This window comes from Seriola aureovittata, chromosome 7, assembly GCF_021018895.1.
Source record: "Seriola aureovittata isolate HTS-2021-v1 ecotype China chromosome 7, ASM2101889v1, whole genome shotgun sequence".
NCBI classification, from domain to species: Eukaryota; Metazoa; Chordata; class Actinopteri; order Carangiformes; family Carangidae; genus Seriola; species Seriola aureovittata.
Window position 1 is genome coordinate 10,577,532 of NC_079370.1, and position 15,267 is coordinate 10,592,798.

General features: G+C 40.0%; 3 protein-coding genes across 5 annotated transcripts; 1 reads left to right on the plus strand and 2 right to left on the minus strand.

The window, feature by feature from the left end:
- Window positions 1–2,041: 2,041 nt before the first annotated feature.
- Window positions 2,042–6,698, minus strand: LOC130171922 (uncharacterized). Its single transcript, XM_056380242.1, has 3 exons — window positions 5,667–6,698; window positions 3,661–4,611; window positions 2,042–2,931 (listed from the first exon to the last, which is right to left on the minus strand). The coding sequence occupies exons 1-3, from the start codon at window positions 5,967–5,969 to the stop codon at window positions 2,416–2,418; spliced, it is 1,770 nt and encodes a 589-aa protein (XP_056236217.1). The 5' UTR covers window positions 5,970–6,698; the 3' UTR covers window positions 2,042–2,415.
- A 331-nt stretch (window positions 6,699–7,029) lies between these two features.
- On the minus strand, window positions 7,030–10,602 carry ino80e (INO80 complex subunit E). 3 transcript variants are annotated; one of them, XM_056380343.1, is made up of 8 exons: window positions 10,550–10,602; window positions 10,144–10,226; window positions 9,981–10,051; window positions 9,838–9,890; window positions 9,645–9,726; window positions 8,918–9,035; window positions 8,497–8,595; window positions 7,030–8,031 (listed from the first exon to the last, which is right to left on the minus strand). In XM_056380343.1, the coding sequence occupies exons 1-8, from the start codon at window positions 10,575–10,577 to the stop codon at window positions 7,825–7,827; spliced, it is 741 nt and encodes a 246-aa protein (XP_056236318.1). In that variant the 5' UTR covers window positions 10,578–10,602; the 3' UTR covers window positions 7,030–7,824. The 3 variants fall into 3 exon arrangements, with proteins under 3 accessions (XP_056236318.1, XP_056236319.1, XP_056236320.1); XM_056380344.1 differs by having other exon boundaries at window positions 10,557–10,598; XM_056380345.1 differs by lacking the exon at window positions 8,497–8,595.
- A 1,346-nt stretch (window positions 10,603–11,948) lies between these two features.
- si:ch73-54f23.4 (zinc-binding protein A33) lies at window positions 11,949–14,121 on the plus strand. The gene is made up of 6 exons (XM_056380362.1): window positions 11,949–12,146; window positions 12,394–12,489; window positions 12,690–12,923; window positions 13,480–13,502; window positions 13,723–13,838; window positions 13,983–14,121. The coding sequence occupies exons 1-6, from the start codon at window positions 12,081–12,083 to the stop codon at window positions 14,003–14,005; spliced, it is 558 nt and encodes a 185-aa protein (XP_056236337.1). The 5' UTR covers window positions 11,949–12,080; the 3' UTR covers window positions 14,006–14,121.
- Window positions 14,122–15,267: the final 1,146 nt, after the last annotated feature.

Genomic DNA, 15,267 nt, shown 5'->3' on the forward strand with positions numbered 1-15,267 from the left:
TATCATGAAATGTCATAGCATAGCTAGGCATGAAAATGTCACAAAAACATCATATAATAGTAAGGCATAAAACCTCATAAAATCTCATAGTATAGCAAAGCATGAAAACCTCAAAAAACATCACAGTATAGTAAGAAATAAAAATTACATAAGACGTCATAGTGTGGTATAAAATGTCAAAAAAACGTCATATTATAGTAAGGTATACAAATGTCACAAAACATAAAAGTAAAGTAAGGCCTAAAAACATCGAAAAAACATCATAGTATAGTAAGGCATAAAAATGGCATAAAACATCATAGTATAGTAAGGTTTGAAAACCTCAAAAAAGGTCACAGTATAGTCAGAAATAAAAATGGCATAAAACGTCATGCTATAATAAGGCCTAAAAACATTGCAAAATATCATAGTATAGTAAAGCATAAAAATGGCATAAAACGTCATAGTTTAGTAAAGCATGAATATATCATGAAATGTCATAGCATAGTTAGGCATGAAAATGTCACAAAAACATCATATAATAGTAAGGCATAAAACCTCATAAAATCTCATAGTATAGCAAAGCATGAAAACCTCAAAAAAACGTCACAGTATAGTAAGAAATAAAAATTACATAAGACGTCATAGTGTGGTAAGGCATAAAATGTCAAAAAAACGTCATATTATAGTAAGGCATACAAATGTCAGGAAACATAAAAGTAAAGTAAGGCCTAAAAACGGTGTAAAACATCATAGTATAGTAATGCATAAAAAGTCATAAAAACGTCATAGTATATGCCTTAAGCTTTGTTAAGAATCTTGTAGCATATGATTGTTCTCTATTTATATCTTTTACATCTTGTGCTGTGTGTCTGTCAGCAATAGTCCTATATATCTGTTCTTCATTCCAGTGTATCCAAGTGTTACCGAAAAGGTGCCAAATAATACACACACACACGCACACGCACACGCACACGCACACGCACACACACACACACACACAAAGAAAGAAGTAACCAAAATGCATCACTACAAACCATGTGAGAATGTCCACCCTGCTGATTGGTCAGATGTGCCTGGGGAGGGAGCAGGGAAGGAAATACAGGAAGAAGACTTCTTTTGTTCTAGACCATAATACATCCATGTTCCAGTCTATTGATCGATCATCAGCAAAGAAAACATGACTTTAAGTTTTGATAAAAGCTTTAATAAAAACTTTAGCTTACCTGTTCCAGCAGACACTGTTGATTCTCTCACAGCGCACATCTTGGTGCATAGAGGGTGTTTGCAATGAGTTTGCAAAATGTTATAATAGCACCATCTACTGTAATATATAGTAAATAGCTTTATTTTGTAATTGATGCTCCACTATAGAAATGTGTATGCTACACATCACAACACTTCACAATTACTCTTAGTCAGTCAAAATCCATGAGAAGGAAGTGTTGACTTCAAAGTCAGTAGTTACTCCAAATGAAGACAGTTTATTATACAAAAGAAGTCTTCCAAAAGAGACTAACATCATGTTCAATTTAATTCAACCACCTAAAAAGTAAAAAGTGCATTCCATCTAGAAAAGTAATGGTGAAGAGCACAAACTGAGTAAGTGTGGAGTATGGAATATCAAATTGAAGAAAAAAAAAATTACCTGGAGCCTGAAATGATTGTAGTATATTATAGATTGTAAACTGCAACTGTGTAGAAATACTTTACTACAAGTAAAAGTTCCTACCAGCGAACACATATCAATCAAAGTAAATATATTTGTAATGACTTTTGGGTGGTCTAATGTGTAACATTGTGTTATATTTTATAAACTACTGGTGTAAAGGTAACTAGTAACAATGGGCATGAAATATATGAAGAGGGAAAAAATCAGTATATCCCTCTGAAATGTTGCGGCGTAGAAGTATGAAGTAACATACTGTGGATGCACTGACTTAAAGTAAAAGTGCCTTAAAATTACACTAACGTAGAGTAATTGTGTAAAACAGTAGTTACATTCTACTACTGGATCAGAGAAAGAGATCAATGACAAGAATAGACAAAGAAGGAAATGGTGCATGTTACAATGGCAAGCCAGCAGTCTCTTTTATTCAAACTTACACACAAACCAAAGTATCATACAAGAGTAGTCTTGAACAATTACATCCAAAAGCACAGTGTGGACAGTGTTTTTTAAATCACTGTTGGGGAAGCTCTCAAGTACAGCAGATTATTTGGACAGCCAGCTTTCCACAGTGAAGTGTAAGACCTGCATAATACGAAATTTGATTGTGGCTATCCTTCTATAACAACTAAGGCATATCAAATGAGATCAGCTTCAAATAGTTTTTCCTTTTTTCACACCTCCAAATTTACAAACCAAAACTGGAGAAAAACATTTGAAAAAGTTTGTTACTGATGGCCTCATCTGGGGTATGGTCCTTTCCTTCTTCACTCTGACTCCCGCCCATATCCCTCTCTCATCGCACCAGTGAGCATATCCACCATCCCAGTAATTAACCCCCATCCCAGCCTAAACAAATTACCCACGCAATTTCCACTTCTCCATGCCAGCTTACCCAACCCTCCACCTACAGCTTTGGCCTGACCCCCCATCTCTGACATCATCGTTTCTGCATAACCCTCGCTTTGCTCCCACAGCCGCTCTCCAAAGAACTTGGTCACCCACCAAGTACTATTTAGCACACCACCAAATACCCCCACTGTGTCACCGGCCAGGGTCCCCATGCCAGAGACCCCAGTGTGGCAGCTGCTCATCAGGGCTCCCAGGATGGATGACGTGCAGTAGTAAACACTGAAAAAGCAGGCTTCCCCGACACCCAGCACCAGTTCTGCAGCTGAGCCCATCCAGGACAAGAGGTCAGAGGTCAAGAGGTGGAGCAGGTAGTAGGTATCTCCAGGCAAGGCAGAGAGAACTCCAAGGTCTTCCTGAAGAACATAGGTCACCTGAATCAAGATATAAAAAAAAAAGTGTCATTTTTTAAGCGAGATAAAAAAGTTGTGAATAATGAAATGACAGAAAGACCTAAGTGAATGTAATGAATTTTGCATTAACACCTCTTACTGACTACACCTCAATCCAGTCTGCTACTCCCATAGACTGGAATGAGGAGACTCTTAAACACAAATGGGTTTAAAATGTTGAAATGTAATTGTTTCTCTTCAAACTGACAACACTAAACTAACATCTCAATATTTTCTGTCATGGACTCTTGGGAAGATATTCCCTAAAAAAGACTCAAAGGAAGAAACAAGAAATGATCTGTAACATTTTTGCAGCTAAATCCTATTGTTGTTGCATTCCTGATTGAACTGCGTTTCCTCTTGCTTTTTGCAAACTCATTTAACTTTTCCCCACTGTTATTGTTACTCATATTATTATATTATTATTCATAAAGTATTTGTAATTACCAAGTATTTTGCCTGTTGCAGGTGAAATTAAAAAGGGGTTACCTTGGCTTGGATGTGGAGACTACAATTTTATAACTGACACTCTGTTACAGACTGGGGTATAGCAGAGACATCTTGACCAATTTTTACTACTCTTCTCTTTTTTTTTTTTTAAATCTTTTTCCTGTGAATTCCAATCTTATAGAAATGTAATAGTAAATTACTGGAGTGCCCCCTCAAGTTTAAATATAACATATGTCAAAAAGGTTCAGTAAATTGTATCACCTGTCCAGGTAACTGTGTGACCTTGGAGACCACAGGGCGTAGTGGAGCTTTAATAATGGACATGGTGGTGGAGAGGATGTAGACCAGAGTGCTGGTGGAATTTTGTTCTCCATCCACAGACTCATATTCAGCTGAAGACTCAGGAGATTCTGACCTGGCAGCTCCTGAACGCCTCACATCAGCCTGCTCTTCACTGCTGCTCGCTGATTTCACCGCATCTTCTGAAGTTTCCTGTGTTACTTCATCAGCTTCCTCTGGCTGGGCATCAAGAGTAGTTTTCCCTTCACTGTCTTGACCAGCAGTGTCTGAATCCACATCTTTATCATCCGCCTCTTCTCTAGGAGCATCTGAATCCACATCTTTATCATCCGTCTCTTCGTTAGGAGCATCTGAATCCACATCTTTATCATCCGTCTCTTCGTTAGGAGCATCTGAATCCACATCTTTATCATCCGTTTCTTCACTAGAAGCGTCTGAATCCATCTTTTCTATATTTCCTTGGTTCCCCTCACTGTGAAGACCTACTCCAACTCCAGCAGTTTCCACATCTGCTCCTCCACAGCCTTCAGAGAACATGTCTCGCACTCCAAGCATCTCCTCCAGCTCTGTCATGCTAACTTGCCTCTCCCCTCCTTCTGTCTCGCTGATTAACCCCATGCTGAAGCCATCCTTCGCCCCTGGGACAGAGCAGCACACTGCAGACCACAGCGGCTTCATCTGACACTCTTCGTCTCCATCCTCAGCAGCCCCGAGACCTCCTGCCCCAGTCAGGATGTAGAGGTCGCCCCCTAAAGTGCTACACTGGGGACTGATGCTTGACTGAACCAGTGTTGTGACTGTTGAGTCCCAGTGTTGAAGAGGGGAGTCTGTGGGCAACACAGGATGAGATGGATCCCCGCCTCTTCTGAGGAGAGCTGGTACTGCCACTTCAATGTTGTCTTCTTCCTCTGTCTGAGAGAAAAAATAATCACAACCAATTGTTAAGGTGTGGGTGCATTAAGTGTACACTTGTTATAATCCCCTGTATTACCTTACAGATACATAAGCTAGTATTTTCAAACGTTTTATTTAATTGACCAGGGATTTTTGGTTGTTAACTGAGTGTCTATAACATGAAAAATAGGATATGTGAAAAAAATGTATTATTCCTGTTTTACTGTCAATGTATACCAACAGCTGACTGATTATAGATAATTATGCAACAATTTGAATGGTTTAAGTTTGACAAACGTCATTTCCTGAACAAAACTAGAGCTTTTTCGGTGGTATGTTGACCACAATTGCTCTTATCTTGCAGGAAATTACCAAAGCTCACTGTTTAAAAAAATGGAGATATCCGTTACAGTTGGTTGAGGAGGAGCTAATTTTATACACATTTAGGTAGTTTAGTTCTGTGGTTCCCAATTAGGAATTGGGCAGGGAGCCATAAGGGTCACAAGATAAAGTTGGGGTGTCATGAGATAATTAATGGTGTAAGAAGAAGAAAAAAACAGTTCTCTTCCACAACTTTCTATTTATTTGGGGATTTTTCAAACATTTTTGCTTTTTTTGTGAAAAGAGGAGCCTTGAACAGTTAGCAAAATCAATCTGAGAGATTTAGAGGGGAAATGGCTCATTGATGGACCTGATAACCACTTAGTCATCACAGGCCCTAACCAGACACTGCATTTTTGTAAGGGGTCACAATCCAAACAGGCTGGGAACCACTAGTTTAATCTTTAACAAAACATTTTAATTATTAGCTTATCATATGTTTTTTAATGCAGAACCTTAATACAATATATTTCACTGAAATGTAGTGGAGTATAAGTATGAAGTTAAAAATGGAAATAGTCAAGTACAAGTACCTCAAATTTAGACTTAAGTCCAGTACTTGATTAAATGTGCTTTGCTTTACACCACTGATTTAAAACAAGCTGTGATTTTATACTGTACTTCACATGTCTAATTCCTTTATTCGAAAACAGATTGTACCACTTTAAATAACATGAGAGATGTGTTCTTACCACAAGCTCTTCCCCCTCTTTCTCTGTCCATCCATGGCTGAGATGGAACGCGGAGTAGACAGCTGTGTCACAGGTTGGTCTGGTCAGAGTGGCAAACGCCTGTCCCCTGGGCAATCTGTGGCAGAGTAGGCGCAGCCCTGCAGAGGCTCCCTGAGGAGGTGTCTGCCTGTAGAAGCAGTGACTGCAGAGGGTGAAGTCTGACTCGGAGTTGTCCTCAGCTGGAAGAGACAGGCCTGGGCCCAGCACTGCCAGCAGCCAGACAGCCGCAGCAGCAGCTGCACTGACAGTAGCAGGACACAGCATGGTGGTGGTGAGCTCAGCAAATCCCCCCTCTCTCTCATACGCACTCACTTAGAGTGAGAGGGAGAGGCTTATAAATTATCCAGAGGTTTCCGTATATAGATGGAGAAGATAAGGTGGCCAAGGCTGGCTGCTAACCTCTTGTTGTTTTTCTCACACACTCCTTGGTCTTTCCTCTTGTTTGTCTCCAGCCATGACTGTCTTCTTTTAATTTCAGCTGTACTCTGACAGAGTGAGTCTGTGTTGCAGGCACAATCTTGCTTACTACTTCATTTCCCTTTCCCTGAAAACCTCGCCCCCTCTGTCAGTTCCACCCTCTTTGACTATCCCTCCGGCTGTACCTCCACTTCACCCCTCCCTCTTATACTCTCTATGGTTACACCTTTAACTCCCTTTGCTGTTAGGTACACAAACCAAGCCCACACCTACTAAAAGCTGTCAATTACCTGTAGGTCTGCATTCCCAAACAATAATCTCTTTGCAAGGTAACTTGATTAACACACTCCTGTTGTCTATTACTATTGGTAAAGCACATACCTGAAAGTGCTGACTCAAGCAGAACGTCTCGCTTGAAACTCCAGGTAAGAAGTGAGCATCTGAGGTTTAAAATGAACAATGTCCTCATTAAAGCTTAATCCTGACAGTGTCACAGTCACGGGTCATTGTCTCACCCAGAGTGCAGCTATTCTTGAAATCTCACTTCCCAGACACAACACACTGTCTTTCATTGCAGCTCGCCTTCCTTAATACCAAAAACATGCCTGTTGGGACATGATGTTGGCTGACTCTTCTTCACTAAATCATCATGTAACACAAAACAGCAATTGGTATGCAATCCCATAAGCTAGTCCTGTGCATGTGCAAGAGTGAAAAGAAAAATATCCAGCACTCCCTTTGAGATCCACAAGAGGTGGAATCCAGCCACACTGCGTTCATGTTGCTTAAGAGTTGTGGCGAACATGAGCCAAATGTACCCCTGGGCTTGTGTCAAGACTGGTATAAAGATTTCTTTGCAGAGACCTCAAGCAAGCAAAGAAAATAATGTGCAATAACTAACATGAAACAAATTTATATTGGCTTTCTTTATTCGTATGAATGAATGTTTTCAGTGCGCATGTCCAGCATACAGTTCACACAGATTGCAGCATACCTGAGTGACTATAGCTCTGGAATGACAGTTTTAGGGTGTGAAGCCTTGGGTGGGGCATCCAGCCTTTCTATAAAATGTCAATAACACTTACACAGTTTTTTTTACATATCTACAATGACAAAATGAGAAATATTTAACATTTTATTCTCTGACACACACACTTTGATATGTGTAAAATAATATGTTTCCATTAACAAGAACCTCTTTGATTGGAACATATCATCTAATAGCATAAATTCAAATGACGTGTCAAAACTGCCTGTAACAAGCAAACAAGACACAAGGTTTTAAACATTTCTATCATACTAACTCAGCTTTCATGGTGGTTGGACAATGGAGGACAAATAATTGTGCACACAGTTGCGCATTGCAAGACTGTTTAGACAAAATGATCAGCGGGCAGCTAAGTACAAGGTAATATATCCAGTCATCACAGTGGCAGTAGGTTTTTCTTAAAAACTTACAAACTGCACTTCTGTCACAGATCAGATTCTTAACATAATATATGAAAACCACATTTCTGTGGGAGATACTTTTGACAGCAATACTGCTGTTAAGTAGAAGTCCACCAGGGGGCGCTTGGCTCCCTTTTGAAAATATAGAATGGTCTGCTGAGCACAGAAACTGCACAGACTGTCACATTCTCTTGCACACACATGTACATCCCGTCCATTCCCTGCTTTTAAATACATCTAAACATGCTCAGTTTCACTCGTTAGGGATGTCAATAACTAGTTCAGCCTCGTCTCCCTCCCCTCTGTCTTCATCTCCTCTGTCACTGTCTCCATCGCTCTCCCCCTCCTCCTCAGCTGCATCTCCACTTAGCATCTGTCTGGGAACCCAGCTGAAGGGGCCACTGGCTGTTGGAGGGGCTGCGGGGGCTGATGGGTAATTAGCTGCCATTGGGGCAACAACCTGAGGTCAGAATGAAACAAAAGTGTTAGGAATGACAGAGAGGGACAAAGATTATGATGTAGGAAGGAGGGGTCTGGATGGATGGCTGTAAATCAGCATCAGCACGTAGTATGTATTTGAACGTATGAAAAAAACTGTCCAGAGGGTCATTTCAGCAAAGTGCCAAACTTAAAAATACTTGGGGGACTGAATTTCCTTCATCATCAGTGTTCTGAAATGTCATTATTACAGGTTACATCGAGTTACATCAAGTAACTGTGCAACAAAATAAAATGAACCAATATTGAGTTTTTGGACTCTAGGAGAACACACAAACACTTTTCACTTCCTTGTACTTGTTTATATATATATATTATTATTATTATTATTATTATTAATAATAATAATAATAATTATTATGTATTATTATTATTATTATTATCATCATCATCTCTAAGTATCCCATTTTCTGTTTTCCTCTCTCACCTTCCCCGTAGTCTCTTTCTTGTTTTTTGGCGTCTTTGTTTTTCTCTCTTTCTTCATTCGTTCAGCTGGGGGAGCCAAATACTCTGGTGGGAAGGGCATCTGCCCAACACGCACGCAGCCCCCAATTTGCCAAATGACCACACGAACACACATGCACACAGGCATAGGCAATTTACAAGAAAGACACACACAAAAACACAAAAAAACATACACAGAAGAATGAACAATGCAAGGACAGTGAAGCCATTATAGATGTCAAACAAAAAACAAAGAAGAGATAAAACAGACTTATGAATAAAATGACAAAAAAAATCAAATCATATAAATAATGTCAAATTAAAACAAGGACTATGTTTGCTGATGAGGAGATGACAATGGCAGCAATGTTACTAAGATATCAGAGAGGGAGATGGAAACTCACAGTGTTGAGGTAGGGTCCAGAGCCTGATGACTGCAGGGGATTAACACCAGGACGGGACAGCAAGGAGAGATGAGGAGAGGATGATGAAGGAAGACACGCCCCTGGACTACTTCTTCGCCTGAAAAGAGTACGTGAGAAATTAAGAGAAACTAATGAGTGGGGTCTAACAGCAAGAGAATTCAGAGCGTATCGTTCTCTATGTTTTGGCCTCCTGTCCACACTAATCCAGTAGTTTTCTAAACCTGTTTCAGTGTGGTCCTGGAAAGTGTTAGTGATGGTCAGAAACAGACACAAAGTGGACCCTGGGAAAATTAAACTGGCATCAAACAAGTAGACTATTTTGTTTACAATTACAAGTATCTATAAATTACGTGTAATGACTCAAATATCAGTGCTGGTTATAATTCCAGATAATTGTATCATCCTTTCACATACTCATTCAAGACTTAAATACAAATAATGGATTGCTGTTGAAGGCCTTATAACTTTTTACCCAGTCCCCTCAAGAAACCATATTTTCAAGGTTTCATTTGGATAATCTGTCGTTCATTGTACTAGGACTATGTTTATTACAGTGTGTTTAAGTTTAAGTCTAGAGTCTAATATATCAATACGTATATTGCACAATCATATTCATGTAATGTTTCATGGTAATAGCGATTCATGAATGTTCTACATAGTGCTACTCAAGAGTTACCCTGAATCCTATGTAAAATGCCCAACTTACTTCTTTGCTCCGTCACGTTCTCTTTCCCTCTCCCTGGGACCTTCTCCTTCACTGTTTTCTGAAGACACTGTTGCATCTGAATCTACAACATAAGACAAGATAACTTGATCCAGCGGCACAGCGGATACAACATGCATTAAAAGAAAGCAACAGAAAAACTGTTTACTCATAATGAAATGAGGTATACACCTACCTGAGGAGTCTTCATCTAGCCTCTCATACTGTAGCAGTCTGTCCAGAAGGAAACTAGAGATGAGATTGAGATCATTGTTTACTTCACGCACGTAACATCGCTCAATATCCATTCATTTTTAAGTACACACAATGTAAAGTCACCTTTTGTCCCTGGAAACTTTGAGAAGCTTTCTCTGTGCTCTCCTCAGCTCTTCCTGAAAACATTCCTGTTCCTGCAAAAGAAAACCAAACAGTCCAGATAAAGACACAGAAGCTGTATGTTTTTGTAAAGTGTCGACTGAATGTAACTGATGAATATACTCACATAAACAAGAAACTTTAACTTTCTCTTCAAATTTTTGTATTTCCGCTTGTAGTCAACTTCGACATCCGCTTGACCGTTCATTTCTGCAACACGACACACAAACGACCAAACATGAGCTAGCTAACAGTCATTGTATATATTCATACTAAAGGTAATTTACATACTACGGTCTGTTTGTTAGTGAAAACACAACACTACTGCAGTGTGTAATGAACAGGATGGTGGGCTGTATGCTAATCTAGGCTAAGCTAAAGGTAAACGTTAGTTTACACAGCTAACTCGCTAAAGATACACAGCTGCCGGTCTCACGGAGCTCTGGAAATATACACCGAGATTCATCTCAAATGTGAAAACATGATTTCGATTAATTATAAAGACACTTTTATCCATGAAAAACCACTGATACCTCTTACTTGAGTCTGTCTGTGCGACATGCTCTTGTTTACTGTCGTGACGTCAGTTTCATGCGTCGCGATGGGCGGATCATATTGATTTATTTATTTATTTCTATATATAAATATTTAATTGCAGACAGAGCTACAAAAGCAAAACTATTTAAGTGTAGAAGTATTTTGTTTATTTCCTTTGTGTAATTTGATAATAACATAAAGTCTGACTGACAATCAAATCAATTGTTTTAATATTTTTTGTGCTGCTATTGTGACTGTCTTGTATTTCTACATGCCAATATAAATGGCCAATTTCCCATGCTGTGAACATTATTAGGTGTTAATATTGTAAGATAGCAAAAAACGAGTCCCATAATTTCAAGTCCAAATTAAACAAAAAGACAATTCATATAGTTAAGATTTAATTGTTAATGCTGGTTCGCAGCTGCAGAATTTGCTGTGCATACTTCCATGACTTCATGCAGCTGGCCTCTGTGTTTTATTGAATCATCCTGTCAGTGTCCCCACCACCTGCCGCATACTGTAGTGCACTGAGTTTACAGCTCAACCTTAGCTCAGCACAGTCACTTGCCAGGACCCAGCACAATGAATTATAGATGAGGAACATTTGCAGAGATGAGTAATGCTGCTTCAGTGCACATACCCACAACCAGACCCCCGTGTGTGTCTCTGTTTGAGAGGAAGAGACAGGCGGAAACAAAGAAAGAGGTAAAGATATAAAAAGTTTAGATAGGCTGTTTTTTAAAATAAAATGGGAAGAGGCTTGTGGCTGGGCAGTGGGGTGCAGATCTACTCCTGGGAGAAAAGAGAGCAGAAATGCTGACTGTCCATTTAGAGACAGTGGCCCCAGCAGGGTACGGTTACCTAAACAGCATCCTTCAATGCAACTATTGCAGCGAGCATTTTAATAGCTTATAGTTGCTGCACTGGATCCTCTCATGCCCACAGACATTAGAGTGACCTTGCAAAAATAAACATGCATTGTCTCCCTTCCAGGCAAAACAACTGCTGATATGAAACACAATATCTGACTGACTGGCTGCCTCTCTCCACCACCAGATTCTTCTTTCCAAAGACACTGGCAGACAGAAATAGACTCCTATGTGCCTGCTGCCATAAATCGCTGCTGCCAGCCAGCCAGCAAGCCCCCCCTGGCAGCTACAGTCATTTGCCTTCTTTCCAGCCCCCTCCCTATCTCTCCTCTACTTTTAATGGATCCATATATTCACAAGTCAGGCCGTGGCTACTGATCTGTGCTTGTCAATACATTTTCTCTCGTTAATTTTCTGCTTGGATGTATGTCCTTGTTGCTCTATTAATCTGACCGTAGTCTTGCTGTTGTTTTCTTTGCGCTGGCATGTGCTTTTTCCCTCTCAGCCACTCTCTCTTTCTCCCTCTCCCTCTGTGTATTGTTACGCTTTCCTGTCCTTCGCTTTGTCCCTCCCTTTTAACTCCCTCAATCACCTTTATGGCACTTTCTCAAGAGTCTTCTCGATTTCTGTTTTGTCCTTTTTGCAGACAACTGGAATGTACCAAAACCACACCAAAGACACCAACAACAACTGCAATAAAAGTCTTCTCTGTGATAACAAGGTAAGCTTCGTGTTTTATCGTTTTCACCTGCTGCTGTGTGAAGTACAGCTGACATGAGATACATTTTCTGTGGCTGTATTTATATTAAAGGTCATATTTGATAGACAAAGAAACTCAATACGCAGAATATCAAATCAGTAACATTTCTTTTCCATGTGTATTTTTTTCTCCAATCCGCTTTCTCCTGTGTGTGTGTGTGTGTGTGTGTGTGTGTGTGTGTGTGTGTGTGTGTGTGTGTGTGTTACAGCAAAAGCTTGTCCAGGCTATTAAAAGAATCAAGCATGAGGTAGATGAAAGCAGAGAAGCAGAAAGAGAGACGTTCATAGAGTCAGTGGAAGTGGAGGTATTGTTGCTGCATTATAAATCATTATATATATATATACATACACACACATACAAACATATAACACATATATATACATTTATATATTATGTTATATGTAATTCTACTTTAACATAAAACTAAATATAAAAATAGTCATATCCAGTTTTTTTGTCACACCCTGGCTGATTTAATTACTGTCCATTTTTTTCACCTTTCAGACCAGTTTTGATGGCCTGGAACGAGAAATCAGAGCTGAGTTTCAGAACCTCCATCGTTTCTTGGATGAGGAGGAGTGTAAGGACCTGGAGCGACTGAGGAGGGAGAGACAGAGACAACTGAAGCAGCTGAAGGAGAGAGAGAAGAAAATAGCAGAACAAGGGAGAGGCCTGGAGAGAGCAATCACAGTGCTCAACAGCAAACTGGCCGAGGACGACAGTCCTAAGCTGCTCAAAGTGAGGAAGCATTTTCACTGAAAAAGAAGAAATCCAGAGATCACATCTGATTATAAATAGATTTTGTCTCATTTGTGACTTGAATATACTGTAATTATACAAAGGTGGGGTGTGTTGATACAAATTTGGACGTAGGTGTGGGGGGGGAGAGAGGAGGAGGTGGAGAATGATTTGGACTCAATAAAACATTCTGGAAAAGTCTTAGCACAACAGTAGAGCAGGAACACGTGGGTTTATACCGTCACTTTTGGCATTTCCCTGGAACTGGGACAAAACTTGTGAAAATAAGTCACAAACACCAATCCGAGGGCTGCGGAGTAACCCTGTTAGCCGTTCTGCAGCTGTCCATTGGTACTTATTTGGTCACTTATAGACATTGATTGGCTGAACAGTTGACTTGCCTGGTTTTGCAAGTCAAAATCAATTTCTCATTTAAGTGAAAGGACAAAAGGCAGTCAATGCATGAGTCAGCAAATAGGAATGGACAGCATAAGGTGGTAAAATGCTGCATAAATGTTTACAACCCATTTTTCCTAAACTGTTTATCTCATTTCAGGAAATTCAAGATCTTATAAAAAGGCAGGTTTCCTCAAAGCATGTTTTTACAAAACAATTTTTTCTTTTACCATTTCCACTGTTTCCCACTAACACATTAATCTTATGTGTATGTGTGCTTGGCATTTCCACTTACTCGTGCAGATCAATCCATCTCTTTAATCCTCTCCGTGGTGTGTCTACCAGGACTGATGTTCCATCATCCATCATTCAGTCCTCCCTTTTTTCCATTTTGTCCAAGCAGGTCTCAGGTCAGCTTTGTTCTTCCACCGGAGGTGGACACTGAGGTGCGCTCTGGCCAGTTTGTGGGGCCCATCCAGTACAGGATATGGAAGCATATGAAAAGCTGCCTCTACCCAAGTATGTGTATATATGTTATCTGATTTGACACAACACATGCAAAACAGCAACAGAATTTATCTTACTTAATCTCTGTTGCCTACAGATATTACATCATTGACCTTTGACCCTGAGACAGCCCACCCTAATCTGTCTCTGTCTCAGTCTTGCACCTCCGTATGGTTTGAGGAAGACAAAGACACCCAGGACATCGAGGCCAACCCACGACGGTTCCACTACTATTACTGTGTGTTGAGTCATCAGCGCTTCACCTCAGGGCGACACTACTGGGAGGTGGAGGTGGGTCATAAGACAGCATGGAGGTTGGGTGTGGCACGAGAAGATGTCCCGAGAGGGGAGATGGCTGCGACAGGCACTTCCAGTGGCCTCTGGACCCTGGCCCTGAAGGGCGGAACCGTCCTGGCTTGCACCGACCCAAAACCCACCAAAGTCAAAGTGTCTGTCCACCTCGTCCGCATCGGCGTGTTCTTAGACTGTGATAAGGAAGAGGTGTCTTTCTATAATGCTGTTACCATGGCGCCAATCTACACCTTCACCATGGGAACGGTCTTGGCTCCTCTGTTCCCCTTCTATAACCCATGTGACACAGATGATGGAAAGAACACAGTGCCACTTAAGATGTTTAACCCTTCACTGTAATAAGGAACGATTAGCACCAGTTTGAGCAATGATGGTCCAATACTAATTATTAACATAAACATTTAGAGCAGATTTAGAGATGAATGACGAGTTAATTAATCAGCTCGTCAATCAAAAGAAAATCAATTGGGAACTATTTTTAGATCAGTTAATCGTTTGAGTAACTTTTCAACAAAACAAACCATTTGAAGGCATCACCACAGATTTTGGAAATTTGTGTTGGACGTTTTTCACGATTTTCTGACATTTTATAGACAAAATGTTTAATTGATTAATGAGAAAAAAATTGACAGAATTGTTGTTAATGAAAATAATCACTAATTGCAGTCCTAATTACATTATGTACTTACAACTTGTTGTATGCATTGTAAATAGACAATCACCACATTAAATACTCTCATGAAAACACATAAAATGTGGTTGTCACTTTACCTACAAATGATTTTCTGTGTATTTTTCATTTATATCTTCTAATTTTTTCCGATATTACTTGAATACTTATTTAGATTCAGCATAATAAATGTGGTTGAAAGGGATGCTTCAAATAAATCTTGAACACCTGTAAAAGAGAGAAGAAAACAAAGCATGGAGGAACTTGTAGCCAGTCTGGAGCTTCAGGGTCTATAGCAGGTGTTAGCGTTACGACGTTACCTTTGGCCTGTTTATAAATATCTTTGCTGTGCCTGCTCTGCTATGACATGTCCTGGCGAGGTTATGGAATTAGTGTGACCTGGGGTGAGAAAGTGGTGCGTGACACTCAAGTGAACAAGTGATGGCTGACACTGAGGGA